At 43.1% G+C, this 22658-nt stretch overlaps 2 protein-coding genes across 5 annotated transcripts in view; one reads left to right on the top strand and one right to left on the bottom strand.

Annotated features, from left to right (window-relative positions):
- ufsp1 (UFM1-specific peptidase 1 (non-functional)) overlaps window positions 1-8412 on the top strand; it is a 9458-nt gene extending 1046 nt beyond the window's left edge. The window contains exon 2 of the mRNA XM_043683532.1: window positions 4791-8412. Within this exon, the coding sequence (XP_043539467.1) occupies window positions 4814-5464 (651 nt within the window). The 5' untranslated portion in view covers window positions 4791-4813 and the 3' untranslated portion in view covers window positions 5465-8412. The remainder of the gene's footprint in view (window positions 1-4790) is intronic.
- A 390-nt stretch (window positions 8413-8802) lies between these two features.
- LOC122544338 lies at window positions 8803-22607 on the bottom strand. Of its 4 annotated transcripts, none has more exons than XM_043683529.1 (8): window positions 22521-22607; window positions 20248-20451; window positions 19263-19446; window positions 17229-17341; window positions 16173-16294; window positions 14796-15015; window positions 13487-13581; window positions 8803-10033 (listed from the first exon to the last, which is right to left on the bottom strand). In XM_043683529.1, the coding sequence occupies exons 2-8, from the start codon at window positions 20384-20386 to the stop codon at window positions 9398-9400; spliced, it is 1509 nt and encodes a 502-aa protein (XP_043539464.1). In that variant the 5' UTR covers window positions 20387-20451; window positions 22521-22607; the 3' UTR covers window positions 8803-9397. The 4 variants fall into 4 exon arrangements, with proteins under 4 accessions (XP_043539464.1, XP_043539466.1, XP_043539463.1 ...); XM_043683531.1 differs by lacking the exon at window positions 22521-22607 and adding an exon at window positions 22439-22459; XM_043683528.1 differs by lacking the exon at window positions 22521-22607 and adding an exon at window positions 22323-22408.
- Between the last annotated feature and the right edge of the window lie 51 nt (window positions 22608-22658).

The following is a 22658-nucleotide window of genomic DNA, read 5'->3' as shown; positions in this document are numbered from 1 at the left end:
CCGAGCTGGGGACAGCCTGAGGTGGGGGGAGGGGGGAGCTCCGAGCTGGGGACAGGGGACTCTGAGCTGGCGATGTGTGGTTGTGTGTTCGGCACATTGAAAGCTCTAAGCTCGGGGAGCGACATAACTAGGGAGGGGAGGGGAGGGGGAAAGCTCTCAAACTCAATTGACAGCAGCAGTTCCACTTCTTCTGTTGTTATACCTTTAAATTTGTTCAATGTCTCCAGAAATGGGAGGGGGACAGACCTGGGCTATTGACGATCACCCTCCAAAACAAACAGCTCCCCTCCCTCATCAGTCTGTTAGCCATCTTCATTCTCTCACGAGCAATTATTCCAAAATGTTAATAAGGTGCCAGGCATGTTATCTGACTTAAAATTTTCGTATCTGTAGTTCTCTCTCCTCAGGAGACGTCCTTTCAGACCAGGCAAGCTAGTCCATCTGAGTTTAATATTCACTTGTTCATGTTTGTGTCAACTTTTCAAAATAAAGTGAGATTGTAACTTTCTGGAGACTTGTTTCAGTTAAACGCTGAAATTAGGTGTAAACGTTGTGTTTTTGAAGAAGAATTAGAGATGAGGTGGAGCTCAATCTTGAATACACTAAAAAACTGATTGCAATTCTCTACTCAAAGGTTAGACAAAGATTCAAGATCCTCTCCAAGTGAAGAAATTTCTCCTGAACTCAAGAAATAAATGGTCTGAGGCTGTGATCACCTAGATTGAGATATTGCAATTGGGGAGATGGACTGGGGAGGGAATAGTCTCTTTGCAAGGCCGTGTCTACACTCTCAAGCCTCCAAATATTTGTATTTTTAGTGAGATTGTCCTTCAACTCGAGTGCCTGCCTATCTCTTCTTAAAAGACAGCATCCTCTTCCCAGGAATCAATCTCAGAAACCCTCAGTGCAACCCTCTGATTAACAGTTCTTGTTTGAAAACAGTGATACTTGAAACTTTAACTTCGCTCGAAATAGCTTTTGTTTTGTGTTTCGCTCCTTGGAAGGCCAGTCGCACCATGATTGATCCATTTACTGAGCCAAGAAACTCAGCCTTGATCTGTACTTCAGCCGGTGTCCTTGACAAGTACTGGCTGCTGTGTAGCTGCACCTATATCAACACTGTGTGACAGATCCAGGTGTTGGTACCTGTTGTGTCTGCACAGTGGAATATCTGATTAGTGGAAGGTTTTTTTTTTACAAGGATTATGCTATTATTCATTAATATCTGGTCTTGTTGCTTGTGTTATAATGATGGCGGTATGCATGAACAAAATTGCATTTATAAACTGCGTGTCAACTGTTCACCCAGAGTTGTATTTATAAATTCTGTCTTTTCCAAGCCTTGGGCTTGAGTAAGCCATCAATTTATTCTGTCCTTGACAGAGTATATTTAAAGCAAATTGCAGACATGACCTCTTGAGGATTGGAGAGCTGACTACTTTTGTTTCTCTAAAATGTCATGTTAGGTGGTATTTTCCAAAAGAAGTTGCTGGTTTGCCTAGGAGTGTGCCACACCAATTCTGTGGCTTATGGCAACATTAATGGAAAGCCCTGTAACACCACTGACCAGAATGATTTTCCTCATTGTAAAGAGGGTGGTGTGGTGATTAGAACTGCTGCCTGACAGCGCCAGGGACCCAGGTTTGATTCCACCCTCGAGTGACTGTTTGCACTGTCTCCCCGTATCTGCATGGGTTTCCGTTAGGTGTTCCGGTTTCCTCCCACAGTCTAAAGATGTGCAGGTTAGGTGGTTTGGCCATGTTAAATTGCTGCAATGTCCAGGGATATTGCAGGACAGGTGGATTGGTCATGACAAATGTAGGTTATGGGTTAGAGGGTGGGGGTGGGTCTGGGTGGGATGCAGTTCAGAGGGTTGGTGCAGGCTTGACAGACTGAATGGCCTCTTTCCAGGCTGTAATGGTTCCATGTATTTTTTTAAAAAGAATATTTTGTTGCAGTTGTACAGAGCATTGGTGAAATCTTATCCAAAATATTCTAGATGTTGTCTCCTTGTATAAGAAAAGACACAATTGCACTGTAACCAGTTCAGAGAAGGTCTACTTGACTGATAACTGGGACTGAGGGACTTAAGAAAAGTTGAAGAATTTGGGTCTGTGTGCATTAGAAAGGAACTAGGACAAAGTGAGGACTAGATGCTGGAGATCAGAGTCAAGAGTGTGGTGCTGGAAAAGCACAGCACATCAGGAAGGTTCCTGATGAAGGGCTTATGCCCAAAACGTTGATTCTTCTGCTCCTTGGATACTGTCTGATGTGTTATGTTTTTCCAGCACCACACTCTTGACTCTGCACTAGAGTTTAGAAGAAATGAGAGGTGGTATTACTAAAATGTAAAATTCAAGGGGACATGACAGGATAAATACTGAGGATGTTCCCCTTCGTGTGGGGATTCTAGAATTATGGGGCACTGTTTCTAAATAAGTGGCCTCCCATTTATTGTGGAAATGATGAGAATCTATTTGAGGGTTGTATGTCTGTGGAACTTTCTTCCCCAGAGAGTGGTAGGGGCTGTGTTATTGAACATTTTTCAGGCAGAGCTACATAGCTTCTTGACTAACAAAGGAATCAAAGGGTAATGGGAACAGGCAGGAAAATAGAGAGGAGCTCACAACCAGATCGACCATAGTTTTTTTTTCTTTTTTTGATTATTTTTTTTTCCTTTTTTTCCCCCTTTAACCCCCACACTACCACCTAAGTGCGGTAGTGCTTATTTTATCCCCAGCACCCATGGTGTGTGTGTGCAGTCGACCATAGTCTTATCAGGCGTGCTGGACTGAATTGATAATTTGCAAAGTGTTTCACATTAATTTACTTAGCACTGCCCAGTACCTGAAAACAATCAAGCTTCCAATAAACTCTTTTTTATAAAAAGCTCCTGCTTCTGCTTTTGCCTTTGTTTTACCTGTAAGTGCACAAAACAGGCATATATGTTGAGCATCTCATGTCCAGCATTGGGGTCTGTTGCTCATCATTCCTTTCCTAGTTATAAAGGAAATTAAGTCAAACCGCGATCCCTAATTAGCTTCGTTGATTTACTTATGTAACTGCTCTCATATCCCATTGGATGCCAGAATGGTAAACACTGACCACATTGTATATCATTTACTCAGCTGCAGAAGTGTGGCTGTAAGTTCTTAATTGGTTAGTGTTTGTTCACTCTCCCTTTTTTAATGGTCCATTAATCGCCTCTTGCCAAGGACCAGAGGAAATGAGGCTGCATGGCTCGGGATGAGGTAAACCTGACCAACTACTTCCACCGGCATCCAATTCATGAGTAAACGTATAGTATGAGCTGTTTGTTTGGTGATGGGAGTGCACAATCAAGAGTGTGGACAAAGGAATGATAAAATTTTCAGTTCCTATTCCCTTGGTTCTCACTCACTTTTCCTTGGAAGTGCTGCATAATCGTGTGCATCTGCCTTTTGATGTTTTATGTCTTTGCCTGGCTGTTGAATTTGCAGAGTCGAAAAATGTGCTGGAAAGGCACAGCAGGTCAGGCAGCATCTGAACAGCAGGAGAGTTGATGTGTCGGGCTTAAGCCCTTCATCAGGAATTTCTCCCAGTTGTTGAATTTGCAGTTATGGATTAGTAAACAGGGAGAACCTGTAACTGTTGCCTGTTGCCAGCAGGAGGGTCATTGACTTGGAGGATTCCTTTCCCCATCGTAGTTCACTGATCTTCAGAAGAATTGAAGTTAATTTGGTGGTCAGCCAGAGAGCGAGTTGACATGAGCTGGGAATGATATGTATCTGGTTGTGATCTGGAATACACTATCTGAATTGGAGGTGGAGGTGGATTCACGATGCACTTGTTAATTGTCAAGTGAAGACATTGGATAAATTGAGAGAAATATTAGAATGAGCCAGTGCTAATTGGTCAACTTTTTCAAGGAACTGGCATTGGCACAATGTGCAAATGCCAGTCCTGTATTATCCTCCCCCGTCATAGAATCTCGACAGTGTGGAAGTCCATACCAACCCACCCACGATCCTGTCCCAGTAACCGTGTATTTCCCATGGCTAAACTCCCGGCCTGCATGTCCCTAGACATGGGACAAATTAGCATAGCCTGTCCACTTAACCTGCATATAAAGTTATAGAGTCCTAAACCTGTGCCCTCTAGTTCTGGACGCCCTGACCCCAGGGAAAAGACTTTGCTTATTTTCCCTAACCATGCCCCTCATAATTTTGTAAACCTCTATAAGGTCACCCCTCAGCCTCCGACGCTCCAGGGAAACAGTCCCAGCCTGCTAAACCTCTTTGGGCTGTGGGAGGAACCCGGATATAGCTAGGGTCAGCCCCTCAAGCTAGTGCTGTTTCCCTCTGACCTTCAAGATGTTGCTTTTCTATCTGCATTGCTGCCAGACACATGAACGGTTTACGTTCTCTCTCATTGTTCTTGCTGCTGCGCAGACCTCCAAGGTCTGTGCTTGTGGCAACAGCTTCAGGAATCAGAAGTCACTGCGTCTGTGCGCTGACCAGCAAGTGCAGACCCTCTGAGCAACTGTATAGCTGATGGCTGCAGAAAGTCAGGCTTGAATTGCCACAGCGCTATACATACTGTACATTAATGCCTTCCATCCCCTATACCCAGTCCCTTCCTTGAATTATTTACATGGGTTTGAGGGCTTCCTATGAATTGGAAGTCTCTGCAAATTGTTGTTTCGTTTTGCAAACTGTTAATTACCAGGAGCCAATTTAATACTTTTGACGTGCCTAATTGCAGGATTTGAGAGATTATTTATAAATAATATGCAGTTTTCTGCTTTCAAGGTTGAACTGCACAAGGATTGAACATGGAGTTGGTGAAGAACGTTCACTCTGGCCTCCCTCTCCCTGAGCCACACTCCGAAATCCAGCGGCTCTCTCTGGTCCGTGGTGATTACCTCTACTATCATTACGGCTGTGATGGGACAGACGACTGTGGCTGGGGCTGCGGTTACCGGACGATGCAGACTCTCTCCTCCTGGGTTATTCTGCAGCAGACGAACATAAAGAACCACCAGGTGCCTACCTTGAAGGAAGTGCAGGAGGCACTGGTGGAGATGGAGGATAAGCCCCCGAACTTCATTGGTTCCAAGACCTGGATTGGCTCCTTCGAGATCGCGCTGTGCATCGACAAGTTCTATGACATCCCATGCAAATTGATTCATGTGCGGCGAGGGGGCGAGCTCTTGCAGAAAGTCGACGAGCTCTACCTGCACTTTGACACACTGGGGTCCCCTGTCATGATGGGCGGTGACAATGACAATGCTTCAAAGGGGATTCTGGGCATGTGCACAGGCACAGAGAACCACTACTTCCTCGTCCTGGATCCCCATTATTCTGGGAAGACCCTGGACAAGGAATATGCCCAAAGGAAAGGCTGGGTTGCTTGGAAGAAGCTGGACTTGTTTGACCAGAATTCGTTCTATAATTTCTGCCTCCCTCAGTGTAAAGGTGTGTAACCTAGTAACTTCACTGCCGCACACTGTTACTGTTCACAAGTGTCATGTCCGTCTGCTGTGTTGTGATCTATTTATTAAACAGCCATGATAATTGGCTGAATTGAAGCTTCAAGTAAACAATTCTCAGTAAAACATGCTCCCTGTCCAAGGTTAATGTAACATGGTTCTGTGTCCCATGAGATGAAGGGGTGGGGTATTCGAGGAGCAGGCCTTTCTGACTGAAAGGGTGAATGTGGGGTAACATCAAAGGAATATCTTATTGTTCTTTGCAAGGGCCAGCATTTGTTACCTGTCCTTAATTCCCCTTGATCTGAGTGGCCTGCCAGACCATCAGTTGGCAGTTCAGTCAATGATATTGCTGACAATCTGGAGTCATATGTAGGTCAGACAGGGTGAGGATGGTGGATCACATTCCCTCAAGGACATTAGTGAAACAGATGGTTTTTTTCAACGATCACCATCATACCCTTTCTTGTTATGATGTACCTGTATCCATTATGTGTATTCTGATATATCCCCTTAAAGTACCACATCTAGAATGACTCATTCCTTCTCCTTTAAACAATGTAAAATTCAATCATATTATAATAGTTGCTACCTGGGTTTTTTTCAGTGAGGTCATGAATTAATCCTATCTCACTACACAATACCATATCTAGTGTAGCCTGCTCCCTGGGATTAGATCCTGAATATTCTTTTCTAAGAAACTATTCTGAAAACATTCTCTGAACTCACCTATGCTATATTTATCAATCTGATTTTTCCAGTCTGTATGTAGCTCAAAATCTTCCATGTAGCTTTTTGACACGTTCCATTACTTCATCTTTTATGCTTTAAACTATTTTGTGATTACTGTTAAAGGCACTTTCTACCACTTCCACATGTGATTTCTTGCCTTTTATCATTTCATATTCCTAGCCAAATTGTCTCCACACCTTGGTTTCCTGAATTTAGGTCATCCATCTCTATTGTGATGATACCATCAATAACTAACACTTTACATTTCCTAGTTTGCTGTCCTGCTTTCAATGTGTACCTTCAATATTATGCACCTAATCCATCTCAATCTGCAGCCATGTCTATGTAATGTTACCAGATCATATTTATATTTATCTTGTTCAAATACTGTATGCAATCATATTATTTTATTTCCCTTTAATTTTTTTCTGTTGGAATTGTAGTCTGTCCCTTCCGGTCATGGTCTGTTTATATTTCCCCTATTATTACTTCTCTCTTTTGCCTTGACTCTATTCTTTAATTTACCTCATCCTCCCGAATTTATTCCCTTGCCACTATTAGTTTAAAGTTCCCATCCACTTGTCAAGTTATGCAGCCCGCTAGAATCAGCATGGTTCACGTATAAGAGGTGTCCTAACAGTATCGATCCCATTCTCCCCTGAACTGGTGTCAGTTCCCTATGAACCAGAGCCTATTTCTCCCACAACAATCTTAGAGCCACGCATTCATCCCTTTGATTTACTCAATTGACAATCTGTACGTGGCTGAGGTAATAGCCTAGAAATTAATACCTTTGAGGAGGTTTTTAAAAATTTGGTCCTAACTACTCACTCTGACTATGCAGAAACTCTTTTTCATTATCATATATTGCTGGATTGTTGAATCACATCTCTGTCATCTTCTACCTGGTATCTCTTAGCCTTAGCAACTGCTAACCTGAGTTGCTATTGTGTGCAAACACATCTGTTGCTGAATTGGGATTCAGTGGTTCTGGTTTGAACTTGAGACAAAATTATACATTTGGTTGGTTGTAACTTGCACTTCTGGGATAGGATCAGGCTTAACCGTGCTTGATACTTTAGTCAGTTCCTAACAACACTCATTTGCCAGGACTGCAAGTGGCTGTTTGAGATTCTGAAATGTTTCCTGGATCTATGTGACTATAACGAGTCAGCACAGCTCCAAGGATCAGAGGAACAAAATAAAATTACATTGTCAATTAGTTTAAACATGTTTATTTGTAGATACTGATCATTGTCAAACTGATTGGTTTCAACTTGCAAACTTGTTACTCCTAAATGTGCAAAGGGCTCTGCATAGCCATATGAGATTTTACTTGCATTCAATGGGTAAAATTAAAATAACACATTCGTGTTTAGTTTTACCCTATCTGCCGTACAATACCAAGGATTACACAATTGGTCATATTCCTGCCTCTGAGCTGGAAAGCCCAAACTGAGGTCTCACACCAGCACTGAAAACTCCAGCCATGGTGGTGGTGGAGGAGTTGTATAAATAGTCTGTATCTGTGCTGGTCCCTCAGCCTGGATAAATGGGAAGGGTGAGCGGTTGGAATCATCTATTCTTCACACTTGCCGCTGGGTGCAATAGGGTTAGCATTGTTTCCTCATGAATCCTCTGAATTGTACACACTTAAAATAAAGATGCAAACATTTACACCAAAAAAATTACTGTTTTATAAATCGAGTGAAATATTGTCACACATAAAATCTCACTATTATCATTCGACTGTGGCCTTACTGCCCAACATTGAGAAACAAAGCAAAATTTTAAACACACAACCTGCATAATCCTGAGATTGTAATGCAAAATTGCAGACTTGTGTGATTAAAGATGTAACGTCATGCTAACAAACCTCATCCCCATCAACTATGATTCAATTTTAATTGAAAATTGTTGCAATCCCTCAGTAAGAACCGAATGAGATCCTGTAAGAGCAGGAGCTGTTGTAAGTTGGTCTAAACTCCACACCATTTTGCTTTGGATCTCAATATTCCAAATCTTTAGCTTGTATCCTTGCTTGGGATCCCGACACCAACGTTAGAAGCTCTGTGTTGTAAATGTTGTTATATATATGGATAAAGTTCCTGTGTACTTAATTAAATCGCATCAATATTGCTGTTGGTTTATCGTGGCTAAAAGATGTGAAATTCCATTTTTATTAAAATGAGATCTTGCAGAACAATTAATATTTTGGGAAATGATTTCCATTCTTTTGTCCAGTTTTGCATAAAAACTGCTGTTTAGTGATCTGGACAACAGGGATGTTTCTCCTATTAGTCTGACATTACACTGCACCAAATATTGGTACTTTTTATTTCAACCACTTCCTCCATCCAAAGATTAACTTTGAATAAGCTTGCCAGTTTACAAAAGCCATCAGTTCAAAAATGATTTTTGAAGTCCTCCTGAACTTTTCAACATGTTAAAATCTTGGCTCGCAATCCAATGTAGCTCACGAACATGGATTCAAGACTTCCCTAGATATCACCTGTTCCATCGGTGAAGCTTTGAAGTTTTCTCACATTGTTATTGTAGCTCTGTTGCTCAACTTTTGCATTATTGTTCACCCAAACAGATTGAGAGGCTGAACATTTGCCTCACTATTTCTGATGCAGCCCGTTCAAGGAGTCTAACTAACTCAAGAAAAGGTAATTCAAAACCAATAGCCCACTGCTTCACATTCCTCAGGGATATAAACTCAAACAGAACTCTCAATACCATAAATAATTTCTAATTTTTACTTACTGATCCATTTGCTTTCTTGAATATTGAATTCTCAGTCATTAAACCAATAGAATTCATTTCAGTGCAATTATCATTCACCAGCTGCCACTTTCTGTATCTTTCTGAAAGACCTCAAATTTTAATCACCTTTATGTCTCAGCTGTGTCACAGATTAGTTCTGAATATAGCTGTTCCATCTTCCCCGGCTCTCACTAATACCCACATGGGAGCTATGAGGGATAACTCGACAAGCTGGGCAGAATGAACTTTACCATGTTGAGTTTCTACAGTTGAATTAAAATATTGTCAACATGGGGTAAAATCTTTGGCTGAAGACCTTTTTCCTCTATCTGCCATTGCTGTCCTACTTGGGCTTGATAACTTACATTTATCTATCTGTGGCCCAATTTCTTTTACAATATCTTCAAATTGTTTGACTTGGCTGTGCTAAGTAGGAAAGTCACAACTGCTGACTTCATTTTCCTGAGATACGTCTGGCACAATGCCCACAAAGTCTACAGATTCTCTCCCGCTACACAGCAACTTTTCAGTTTTAATCTTGGTCTCTGAGGAAGTGCTTGATGGTCTACCTTCAGATTTTGTGGATGCTTTAGTGGAATCAGCATATTTGAGTTCCCATTTAGACTCGGCTACATGTTTGATTTTATAAAGCTCTGTGGTTGGAGAAGATTCCATTGAAGTCTTGCTCCAGCTGTTAAACTGGGGGTTCTTTTGTTTGGGGACATCACAATCCTTTATATTAGAGTCTCCTGGGTTGGCTGGTAACTTAACACCGTTTGTTCCAATATCCTGGTGATCCTTTGACTGGTGAACACATTTGCTCTTCAGTGTGCATTGCATGGTTTCTGTCCTTGTGCTGTCAATGTGACCACACTGTCTAAGGTCCAGCAAGGTGCTGATGGCATCACGTTCTGCTGTAGATACAGGGCGGCTCTGCTCCTGGCATCTATTCAGAGAGTGAGAAGCATGACTGACTGGAGTGTGACTGTCTCTCTGGACACTTGGAGCCACACTTGCAGACATGATGGGTGAAGGAGTGTTGAGCCGTAAACCTTGAAGCACCTGCAGAATCAATTGGATTTTAACAATTAAGTCATGGTTAATTCTTTATCAAGGAGAAAGTGAGGATTGCAGATGCTGGAAATCAGAGCTGAAAATGTGTTGCTGGAAAAGCGCAGCAGGTCAGGCAGCATCCAAGGAGCAGGGGAATCGACGTTTCGGGCATGAGCCCTTCCTCAGGATTCCTGACCTGCTGCGCTTTTCCAGCAACACATTTTCAGCTCTAATTCTTTATCAACTCCAGTCACAAGAGGAAACAAATCATTCATAGTTCTTGCTAAGGACAAATGGATGAAGATGGGTTTGGGTTTCCCCCAAGCACTTTGGTTTAAAATTATATCTCAAAGCCAAAGGTCCAGACTTGGCAGAGCCCTTAATCAGAAGGAGAATTGGTAACTAGGGTGGGAGACAGGAAACTCATGTAACATCTCCTGCGTAACAATTCAATTAATTGAACAGACATCTGCAACTGGAGGTATCTTTCAGGTAAGTTAACTTCTTTGTTTACGCAGAATATTAAAGGGAAGATATAATAGAAATGCTAAAAATTGTGGAGGGTTTTGGCAGAATGTATAGGGGAAAAAAAAAACTTTCCACTGGTAGAGAGGGTCAGTCTCCAGAGGATTCGGATTTAAGATACTGACCAAAAATAAAGCAAAAGGTACAGAATTTTCATTTTACATGATCTGGAACATGCTGCCTGATGGTCATGAAGGATTTAATAGCAGCTGTGGAAAGGAAATTGAAAGGGCTGCAGGGAGCTTTTTCAAAAAGAGTTGATCCAAGTATAATGGCCTGAATGGTCTTTCCCTGGGCTGAGAGATTATCATACAGTAACTTCTACATTATGAAAATGCAAGAGAAAAACAAATAGTGGAGCCACACCAAGGCAATAAAGTAACCTTAAGATATTTAAACAAAGACATGCACGAGAATTCTTAGAGGCATGGCATTCTAATCAGAACTTGATCAATAAACACATCAATTTAGACCCTATTTCCCTTCCCTTGAGAAAAAAAGAACCAGAACCAGGGCAGCATGGTGGCACAGTGGTTAGCACTGCTGCCTCACAGTGCCCGAGACCCGGGTTCAATTCCTGCCTCAGGCTATTGTCTGTGTGGAGTTTGCACATTCTCCCAGTGTCTGCGTGGGTTTCCTCCAGGTGCTCCGGTTTCCTCCCCCAGTCCAAAAATGTGCGAAATTGCCCGTAGTGTTAAGGGGTAAATGCAGGGGAATGGGTCTGGGTGGGTTGCTCTTTGGAGGGTCAGTGTGGACTTGTTGGGCCTAAGGGCCTGTTTCCACACTAAGTAAACTGAACTGACATCACCCACCTTAAGAAACCAAGATCTATAAATATATACCCACCAGCAATTCACCAGAGACTCTCAGTGATGATGTTACCTGGTACGGTGACTAAATGTCTGAAAACAAACCTTCAAGCTTAGTGAGTTAACTTACATACATATTTAAACATCATGATCAACTTTTATCTTGGAGAAAATTGCATGGATCCCACTATTAAATTGCTGAAACAATTCTCTTATCCCAAAAGTGGAATTCTGCCTATTTGATCAGGGAGATGATTCCAGTAATACAAAGAAATGCACAAATTTTACTTTCTAAATTCAAACTAAACAAGTATCTTTTGAAAACCATATTTTTGCTTCTTCATTTCCATCCAGCAGTTTAAGAGGTATAACACTGTAGTGGTATCTTTTAATGTGGGCAAAAGGAAGTCGACATTGACTTGGACAGATTGTTGAGGTTCCCTCACATACATTAACCAGAACTGCCGTTTACAGTGTCTTGGTGGAGTCTGCCAGGGTGAACATTGGAAGTCAGGCTGAAGTGATTCCTAGCAAGGCCAGCAACACATGGCAGGTCCCTGAACGCCCAGATTATTTTTGTTGACCTCGGATTTGAGAATATCTTCCATTTCCCTGTGGAAATTCAGTCAAATTAGTTCCTACTTTAAATGGCATCTGGTGTCCTATTTACATTGTAGGATCCCAATTTTCATATTAAAATAGGGCCAATCACAAGTGTATGTTTTAGATACTTTGTGGTCAGTCTCTTTTCTAAATTATTGGCCACATTACTAATGTAAAGGAGACAAATGAGCTATAGACTTCACTACGAGGTGGCTACCACCTAGCCAAAACACAAAGTCAATCCCAAATACCATTAAATTTTAAAAAGTCAAAAAGTTGCAGAAGCTTAAGATCTGAAATGAAATCATGTGCTGAAGAGACTCAGCAGGTCTGGCAGTGTTTGTGGACAGTAGAACAGTTTATTTTTCAAATCCAGTATGACTCCTTTGGAACTGCAGAGTTCTGAAGAGTCAGAGATGTACAGCACAGAAACAGACCCTTTGTCCAACTCATCCATGTCGACCAGATATCCCAACCTAACCTAGTCCCACCTGCCAGCACCCAGCCCATATCCCTCCAAACCCTTCCTATTCATATACCCATCCAAATGCCTTTTAAATGTTGCAATTGTACTAGCCTCCACCACTTCCTCTGGCAGCTCATTCCATACATGTACCACCCTCTGCGTGAAAAAGTTGCTCCTTAGGTCCCTTTTATATCTCTCCCCTCTCACCCTAAACCTATGCCCTCTTGTTCTGGACACTCCCACCCCAGGGAAAAGACCATGTCTATTTATCCTATCCATGCCCTTCATAATTTTATAAACCTCTAAGGTCACCCCTCAGCCTCTGACGCTCCAGAGGAAACAGCCCCAGCCTGTTCAACCTCTCCCTATAGCTCAAATCCTCCAATCCTGGTAACATCTTTATAAATCTTTTCTAAACCCTTTCAAGTTTCATAACATCCTTCCAATAGGAAGGAGACCAGAATTGCACACAATATTCCAAAAGTGGCCTAACCAATGTCCTGTTCAGCTGCAACATGACCTCCCAACTCCTGTGCTCAATACTCTGACAAGGAATGCACACCAAACACCTTCTTCACTATCCTATCTACTTTCTAGGAGATATGAATCTGCACTCAAAGGTCTCTTGTTCATCAACACTCCCTAGGACCATACCATTAAGTGTACAAGTCCTGCTAAGATTTGCTTTCCCAAAATGCAGCACCTCACACTGATCTAAATTAAGCTCCATCTGCCATTCCTCAGCCCATTGGCCCATCTGGTTAAGATCCCGTTGTAATTGGAGGTAACCTTCGGTGTCCACCAGATTGGACTTGGAAACATTATTTGTTTCTCTCCCCTGATGCGCAGAGTTTCTTCAGCACATTATTTTTATCTCAAGTAGCGTTACCCTGGAGCATTCAAGACACCAACAACTTGCATTTATATAGCGCCTTTAATGTAGTAAAATGCCCAAGGTGCTTTACATGAATATTGGGGATATACTGAAGTTCAAGTGGAAACCCATTGCAAAAATGCTGCATCTAAACAGCCTACATGTTCCAAGTGTTCCAACATTACCTGGCGTGTGGGAAGTGAAAGACGGTTGTAAACCCGATAACCAGATGGCAGCATTGGGTCAGTATAGAAAAACTCACATTGATGGATGGCCGGCACTGAAATACAATAGCAGAACGTTGATGAAACAGTGCACTAGATGTTTCCTTTTATTTAAGTCTCACCAATAATTGGCATTTAGATAACACCTTCCATGTAATATCACCTCGCAAAAGTTCTAAGATAAAGATGAGAATCAAGAAAAATGAAACCGGTTTTTAAAATAAAATCTTCTGTGCCAACATTTATTGTCCATCCCAAAGTGCCCTGTGGAAGTGGTGGTGAACCACATTCTTAAATCGAATTTACTACATGGTGTGAGAGGGAAGCCAAGGGTCAACTGTTATAGGTCTGGAGTCACATGTAGACCTGACCGGGTAACGATAGCAGTTTTCCTTCCTCGAAAGACATTGTGAAACTATTGGATTGTTGTAAAATGCCACCTTCGTTGCCTCTACTGAGCTCATCTTTTTAAAGTACGAATTTAATTAACTGAATTTGAAATCCCCAGCTGATGTAGTGAGATTTTGAAACAAAGTTGTGTGTTTTGGGACAAAATTCGCAGAATTGGCATGAACCACCAGTACCCAAACAGAATAATTATTGTTCACAGTAGCTCACTATGTCAGTTTGCTTGCCACAATCTCAAGAGCACTAACTACAGTGGGGAGATTCTGATATATTGACAGGGTCACTGGATCAGAAGCCTAGGCTACTGCTGGTGAAACTTAAATGCAATTAACAAAATATGGAATTGAAAATACTCTCACTGATGGCAACTATGACAACAATAATTAATTGTTACAAAAACCCATCAGTTTCACTTGTGCCCTGTGGAAGGAAATCTATTCTAACCTGGTCTGGCCGACATTTGACTCCAGATTACAAATGGGTTGACTTTTTATTGGCCTTTGAAATGGATGAAGAAGCCAGTAAGTTCAAGGGCAGTGAGGACTGGGATATAAATCCTGGCCTTGCCAATGACTCCATGCCTTGTGAAACAATAAGTTGAAACTACACCACTTGAAAAGTAATTTGTTGATTTTGAAGAACTTTGGGCTTGCCCTGTGGAAGTGAAAGCTTCCATACAAATGCTTTTTCTGCCTTTTGACATTCAAATGATGAAGAAAGACGTAAAGCAAAAAGTTAGACAAGAGAGATCTCGGATTGCATGACAGAATGTTGCTTAGCCATGCCTTGTACTGGGATTTTAAATATATGTAATGCCTGTATTACTGTTTTGGACTGGAATCCAACAGAGCTCATTACTTACTGTGAATTTCTTGGGAACGGAGGATGCTGGCTTCAGATTTCACTGTGTGGTCAGGCCTAGAGTGGGAATCAGTGGAATCTTTGTTCTTAAATCTGCAGTCATCAAGTTCAGCAAAGACACTCTGTGACTGCTGAGATGAAACAGCAGCATAAAAGGAGTGAAAAGATGGGTGTGATAGAGTCCTGTTGGAGAATGGAGCAACAACACCTGAATGTGTCACCTGAACAAAGAGAAGAGACACCTGTGAGTACTCAAACAGCTGTGTGTTGATTTCAAATTGAACCATGAGATTAACTAATGGCTCAGGGCCCAGAAAAGATCTTGCTTTCTGAAATTCAGAATCTGTTCAATGCTGCCATGACCCAATACAAGGTGTAAGGTATAAATTCAGTTTGAAAGTTGGTCAAAATGGTCAGTATTACGTGTGGATGTCCCACCTGATTATTCAAAGGAATTGGATGTTGGATGAGGGTGCTATGAGCTGCAGTCACCCAACTAATCTTATGGGCCTCAGGTACTGCATTCTTGCTCCTCTCAGGGCCCCACAGAATAATTCAACTTTATCCCTGAAGGGCCTTTCCACTCTCCCCAATGGAGCTGAGAACAGACAACCTGCATGATTCCGGTGGTTTTGCATAACCACACAGGACAACATTGGACAGTTCAGCACGCATAATGGCATTGCGCTATAACTTTGTCTTTGGGCAGGTTCATTGGTTACTTTAAGTGTCCCATCAATAGCCTAACCCACTGGTGGCAGTGCAGTCACAAAGGGGAGAAGATATCCCAAAACTGACAATTAATGGTTGTGCCTATCTGCAACTCTGATGCACCCAAACCAACAGGAGGCTCTCTCTCTCCCTGGCTCATGGCCCCTGTTATTGTAACCGACTCCTGACTCTTAACACCCTGTTTAGCCAAGCAAACAGCACACCAAAACTAAATACTGGGAACATACAGCAAGTCGATTAGCATTCCATCAAAAGGATGAGATGGCATTTCAAGTGCCTGCCATGGAAATATAAATGATTGCATTCCCCACTGAGTCCACATACTCACAAGTAACTAATGAAGAGATCTATGGCAGGTACATTCTGGTATCACAGTCTGAATTTTTTAGGGGACAGACTGCCACAGAACACATTTCCTTGTCTAAGATTTTCTATCAGTTCCTATTCTTTAGGGAGAGTTGCTGTGAAGCAGGCAGCTTCCCTAGAAAGGAAGGGAGGGAGGGGCAAATCAATTACAAAGTGGTATTGGTGTAGGCCTGAAAACCGGTGGTTCCAAGTTGGAACAAGTGCACGCGTGGGCCCGTGAAGCGGTGGGGGTGGGGGTTGACAGGTGGAGAGAGTGATACTGTAAAAGTAAAGTTCAAACCTCTCTGCACTGGGAAGCATTCCTTGAACTGGATGTGCTTGCATCTCCCACATTGTTAAATGAAGAAGATTTATCTCTGTCCGATGACAATGCAGCAAGCTGATTGTGGACTGTCTCTCCTCCTAGGTTGAAAGGAAGCATTAATTCCAGAGTTCCGTACAGCCTTTAAAGTATAGAATGATAAAATATTGGGCATACACATCAAATCAGTCAGATGTCAATAGTTGATAAAAACATGCAGGTCACAGCACTGGAGGAGGCTATTCATAGAATCATAGAATTCCTACAGTGCGGAAGCAGGCCATTTAGTCCATAGAGTTCACACCGATCCTCAGGAGCATCCCACCTAGATACACCCCCTACCCTATTCCTGTAACCATGTATTTCCCAAGATTAACCCAGCTAGCTTGCATATCCTTTGATGCTATGGGCAATCTAGAATGGCCAATCCATCAAACCTGCACGAGCTGTGGGAGGAAACCAGAGCACTAGAATGTGCAAACTCCACACACAGTCATCTAAGGCTTGAATTAAACCAATGTCCCTGGGGCTGTGAAGCAACAGTGTGGACCATTGAGTCACCATGCTGCCCTCAGGCCCCTTGAGCCCACTCCCCCATTCAATAAGGTCATGGCTTATCTGACTGACCTCAACTTCACATTTCCACAATAACTATAAATTGTTGATTAACAGGAGTATCAATCAACTTCTGCTTTTAAAATATTCAATGATCCTGTTACCACGGCTGACTGGGGGGGGGGGGGGGGGTATTCTAAAGACAGAAAGAAATCCTCTTCATCTTTGATTCAAATGGAAGACTCCTGATTTTGAAATTGTATCCCCTAGTCCTAAATCTCTCCCACAAGGGCGAGTATCCTTTCAGCATCCACAATGTCAAGTCTTTCAAAAAAAAGACAAAAGTTCACTCTGCCTGATTGCATTAATGTTTCTAAGTGCCTTGCTTGAAAAAGATATAAACGTGTTAAAATTAAAGCGATTTCCTGATGCAATAACCAAAACACTGTTACCTCCCTGTAATTTCATCAATTCTCTTACCTCCAGCATGCAGGGATGAGAAAGAACTCTTTATTCCAGGACTATTCATAGCCTTCTCAAACTCACTGTAATACGGAAATGGGGGAGGTTCCCCAATGATTCGCAACAGGGACCTACAGTAAAAAAAAAAGCCCAATGATTAGTCACAGGCTCAGAGATTTCGTTTCATCCCTCCAAAACACAAACTTATCCTTTGTCGATCTGGCAACTGAATCCATGGCCCATTTGCTTTGTTCATCAGTCCCTTCCACTGTGAGGCACTAGGTAACAATACCCATTCAGTCCTTTTAGTTTCATTGCTAGACTGGTTCCAGTCATTGGTCTTCACAGTTAAATAACTGACCCAACTGGAGTAACTCTTCTAGCATTTTGATCTTTTTATGCTTCTGTTCCTTTACCCAGGGAATGGTGACAAAGTGGCACTCTACTATAGGGAATGGTTCAGGTGTACAGCATTTTAGGCGGAAACTGTATAAACAGGAGGGAAAAAAGAACAGAAGGATATACTGATAGTGCGATATAAAAGGAGCAGACTCTTTCAAATTAAAAACACCAGCATGGTCCAGATACCAAGTCAACTGTTTACGTTCTGTACAATCTGCTAAACATTAAATTTTCAGCAACTATTATTTTTGTTTTTTGTTCATGGAGTGCAGATGCTTCTTATGCTTTATTTCAAACTTGTCTGCATTAAACTTCCATTTATCATTTACGAGTAATGCAAAACTTTCTTATCAGACCTGGACTGCACTCTCCAAGTCCAAAGCCTCTCCGCTCATTCTCCATCCAAAGCTTGGTGTTATCTACACTGAAGCCATGAGCTTTGTACATTTAGGTGTCAAATGGTCTTTTTATTGCTAATAATAAAATAGTGATACATGATGAAAACAATGGTTTTTGTCCCTGCTCCCCTGAAAATACCAATTCTAACTGTGTTGCAACCCTCCAGGGTATTTCCACCCCCTCCCCCAGTTCTTCACTGCTAAACTGAAAATTTGGAAGTTAGCAAGCTAATAGAGGGCTCACCCAAAATGTGCTTTGTGCTAGCAGGGGTAATGATTGGAACCAAAGTTGACATTCCTTCCATGCTTAGCTCATAACTATGGAACCCGTATTATAATACCTTTTCAAACTTTCATGCAACAATCAATTCTTTGTAGATCAGTGAATTTGCAACTTTACCTTATGGCACTGTTCATAATCATAGAATCCCTACAGTATGGAAGCAGAGCATTTGGCCCATCTAGTGCACACTGGCCCTCCAAACAGCCTTCCTCCCAGATACATTGCATGGACTGTTTCAATATTTGAGGATTTCAGAGGTCAGCTAAGAGTCATTTACATTGTTGTGGGTCTGGAGTCACATGGAGGTCAGACCAGGTGAAGATCTCAAATTTCCTTCCTTAAACAAGACATTAGTGAACCAGATGGGATTTTGTGACAATTAACGTATTTGCATTCTTGCCAATAGGCCAGTTTTTTTCGTTCTAAATATTTATTGATTTCGAATTTGCTATGGTAGGATTCAAAATCCATGACCCCAGAACATTTACATAGCGTTTTGGATTACTGGTCTAGTGACACCATCACTTAAAAGGACATTAGTGAACAAGATAGATTTAGTAAGAGTACAGATGATACTTTCACAGTCACCATTGTTGAGACTAGCAGTTCTTTCTTAATTGAATTTAAATCCACTAAATAATGCAGTGGGTCCCATGACTAACTACATTTTGGTAAAAACAAGGACTGCAAACCAGAGCCTAGATTAGAGTGGTGCTGGAAAAGCACTGCAGGTTGTTTTCCTGCTCCTCGGATGCTGCCTGACCTGCTGTGCTTTTCCAGCACCACTCTAATCTAGACTCTTACTACATTTTGTCTGGGCCTCTGGATTACTAGTTTAGCAACATTAACAACTCCAGTTCGTTAACAATACTTGACTCAACATTTCTCTCCACAGTAAGAGAACACACAAGGATTTAGGACCATTTGGAAGCCGGCAGCACTTTAGGTAACATATCTTGCAGGGAGTACCTGAGATAGTCATGTTCTCCAGTTAATTCCTCGTCAGACGGCACACTATCAAAGTCAGAAATGTAGTCATCCGAATCAGAAGATGGGGATTCTGGGCAATCCCAGCTTTGATTCCCCTCGCTCCCTGTACGTTGGTCACTTCCTTCGCCCATTGCTGGTTCATGGCTCCATAGTCCTTCCTCCTCTACAGTTACAGGGATAAAAAAGTTACAATTCCAAGTTAATTTGTGTTAAAAACTGTTGGCATAAAGTTTTAAAAAATGCAGTAAAAGGTAGGTGCAGATGGGATTCAGCTAGAAACTATACAATTGTAAGGGAAGATCTTGTTTCTTCACTAATTTTGGAAATGGTGAAGTTCCCACCTGGTGATAGCATAGGTATTAAGATCAGTATGTACAGTACCACTGACTAATTTTCCCCAATTATTGGTTCATAGCACCTACATGGTGGAAATATTGAAGTGAATAATCTCTCCTTTAAAGGTGGCTGTAATAAAACAGATTCAAAGTTGTTCATATGCTTACATGACAATTCCAAGGGTAAAGGTACATTTTTTTTTCACAGCAAACTATATGAACTTGGTGGCTGCGTTGAGCCACTTACCATCAGGTAATCAGTTCTACAATTCAGTCAATGCCCAAGCAATTCAGAAAGGATCCCCACTCCAAATTGCTATTTAGTGCCCCTGCAGGGAACAGCAGGTAAAAGGTAGGATCAGATGTGATGCCCGCTATAGTTGAATAGGCTAGCAACACATTCTTTTATGCTCATTCTTGAAGAACGGCCAAATTGCTGGTGCCCATGGAAACGACATGAGCCACTGCCATTAAGGAGAGGACAAACACTCCAGGAAGCTAAAAAAGAAAAGAACATGCTGGGGGGGGGGGGGGGAATAAAAAAGTGATTTTATTTTTCCAGCTGTCGAGCTCCAGTTTGCTGTTCTCGCCACAGCCATCGGTGATCACAAAAAATTGGAATTACTTGCCTCCAGTGCGTGCAGAATTGAGGCTTGCTCCTGTCTTGGGTGGGCTATGACTGTCTTTGCTTGGAGTGGGGTAGTTGGCCACGACACAGTCCGAAACTCTAATATCGGCCTCGACAACGGCATTATCGGTGTCGTCCATCTCTTGGTCAAAATGTCAGCAAAACCAGGAGTTGCATCATGAGAGGAGGTACCAGCACTGGGAGTCTAAAGGACAATGGCAAGTTACCAATCTCCACCCACATCCTAAACATGTTTGCCAAGTAGCACATGGTACAATGATCTGCAGGTAGTACCAGCTGGACTGAAACTGGCTTTCAATCAACTCTGAAGGAAGTTTTTTTTAAAAAAGGCAAGTGTGGTTTAATATAAAAGTCATGTAGAACAGCTCAGATGACAGTGCACCCACTCAGTGTTATAGAGGCACACGGACAAAGTTCAGTTCCCAGTCTGTGTTTGACAGAAGCTCCCACAAGGGTGGCATCCACTGTTGATCTAATAGACACCAGCTACAGTGGCTGTAAAAATGGGGTAATTCTTACCCCCACCATTGGAAGACTGAGGATGGATGTTATACAAGAATGGGATCAGGTTTGACTGGGGTATCTCTTATGGTCCAATGGTTGTCACAAAGACATTTAAACATGAGGAATATCTACACAGGTCATGCCCACCAGCAGTGTCAGTAGTTGGGAAAGCAAAGGGGTTGCCAAGGGCACAGAATGATGTTGCTCAAACTCACTGGAGACTTAGTTCCTCCCTGTTTTTCCTCAAAGAAGAAAAACAAATGGCTGAAGATGGAGGTAAATACAATCCCTGCAGTGAGGGACTGAGCTTGATCTAGCAAAAAAGGGATGAGATGGCCAGTCTGAAAATTGGCGAGGGGGGTAGCTGTCATGTGGGATGAGGACAGCCTGAAAATAGATGGGGCAGGCCTGATACTGGCAAAAGGTGAGCTTTGTGGAGAAGGCAGGGCTGATATGGACAAGGAGTTGTGGCCTGAAATAGGCAAGGAAGAGGCCTGATAATGGGTCAGGAATTATATGGATGAGGAAGGTGGCAGGGAAGCGATTAATACAGGCGAGAAAGGCTGCGGATGACAATGTGTGTCTCTGTGTGGGTAGGGGTAAGTCTGTTATGTGTGAGCATCCGGCCTGAAACAGGCCAGAAAGGGTGTGGACAGGGAGGGGTGGAAAAGCAGCTATGGGTGAGGAGTGGAAAGGTTGGATTGGCTGAAAATGGGCAAGCAACAGGCCAGAAAGGGTGTGGGTGACAATGTGTGCGTTGGGGGTGCAGGGTTTGGGTGCTTGATACGGGCGAGTAGTTTGGCCTGAGAAAGGGTGGGGGAAGCTGCTATAGGTGAGCAGGGAGGAGATTGGATTGGCTGCAAAGGGCCGAGCAGTTGGCCTGAAACAGGCGAGAAAGGGTGTGAATTGGGAGGGAGGTCGGTCGGATTGGCTGCAAGGGGAGGGGGGGCCTGAAAGTGAGCAGAGGTGGCCCGATACGGGCGAACGCCGCGCCCGTTTTGTGCTAAAAGCGGCCCCCACCCGAAAAAAAAAGTGGATGAAGTTGGTGTTGTGATATTTGGGGGGGGGTAAAGAAATGAAGCCTGTCACCGCCTGGCGATGTTGGTAGGAGGAGGAGGGGCCTGATTCCAGCGCCGGGCCTGAAACGGGCGGCCGCCGGAATGTGCGCAACGTTGCGCACACTGAAGAGACGGAGGGGCGGGAAGGCGGTAAACGACCGTTGGCCTCTCCCCCCCCCGCGCCAACCGCCGGCTCTCGCGCAGCTGTTGGAATCCTCCCGCGCGGGGATGGCGGAGGGGCAACGCGCAGGCGCACGGCCCCTGGGGGTCCGAATGCGGACCGTGTCGGGTGAAGTCGGCGGACCGCGTAGGGAGAAGGCAAGATGTCGCAACCTGCCGGACTCGGTAGGAAAACAAACTGGTTGGCGTCTTTCGTACACGGACGTGCGCTCGTTTTAAACACTCCTCTTTCACCTCCCCCCCCCCTCAAATTCTCCGGGTCTTCTTCTCACTGGCTAGCTCCCGGCGGGGTGGGGGGAAGGCTGACTCTTACCCTTGCTCTACCGCGGCTCTCGAGTTCGCAACGAAGTGCCCCTTTTGCAAACTTGTCCCAGTCCCTCGGGGGAGCGCAACAAACACACACTAGTCCCCAGATTTTGAAGCCCTTACATTTTTATTTCCGTCAGGAACCCCGTGACCCCGATGGGCAATGCACTCTCTCCCTCCCTCCCAACGTATTAATAATAATCACCTGAGGATAGGTCTTTGGGGCATCTTGATGGGTTCAGCCCCTTCAGACCCTCTGGGACAGACAACATTTGGATGCCTGTTAAGCGCCTTCCTTCTGTAAGAAAGCACACGAATACATATGCCCTTAAACGCAACCTAA

The sequence above is a fragment of the Chiloscyllium plagiosum genome, chromosome 48, assembly GCF_004010195.1.
Source record: "Chiloscyllium plagiosum isolate BGI_BamShark_2017 chromosome 48, ASM401019v2, whole genome shotgun sequence".
NCBI classification, from domain to species: Eukaryota; Metazoa; Chordata; class Chondrichthyes; order Orectolobiformes; family Hemiscylliidae; genus Chiloscyllium; species Chiloscyllium plagiosum.
This window is presented reverse-complemented; position numbering and strand designations above follow the sequence as displayed.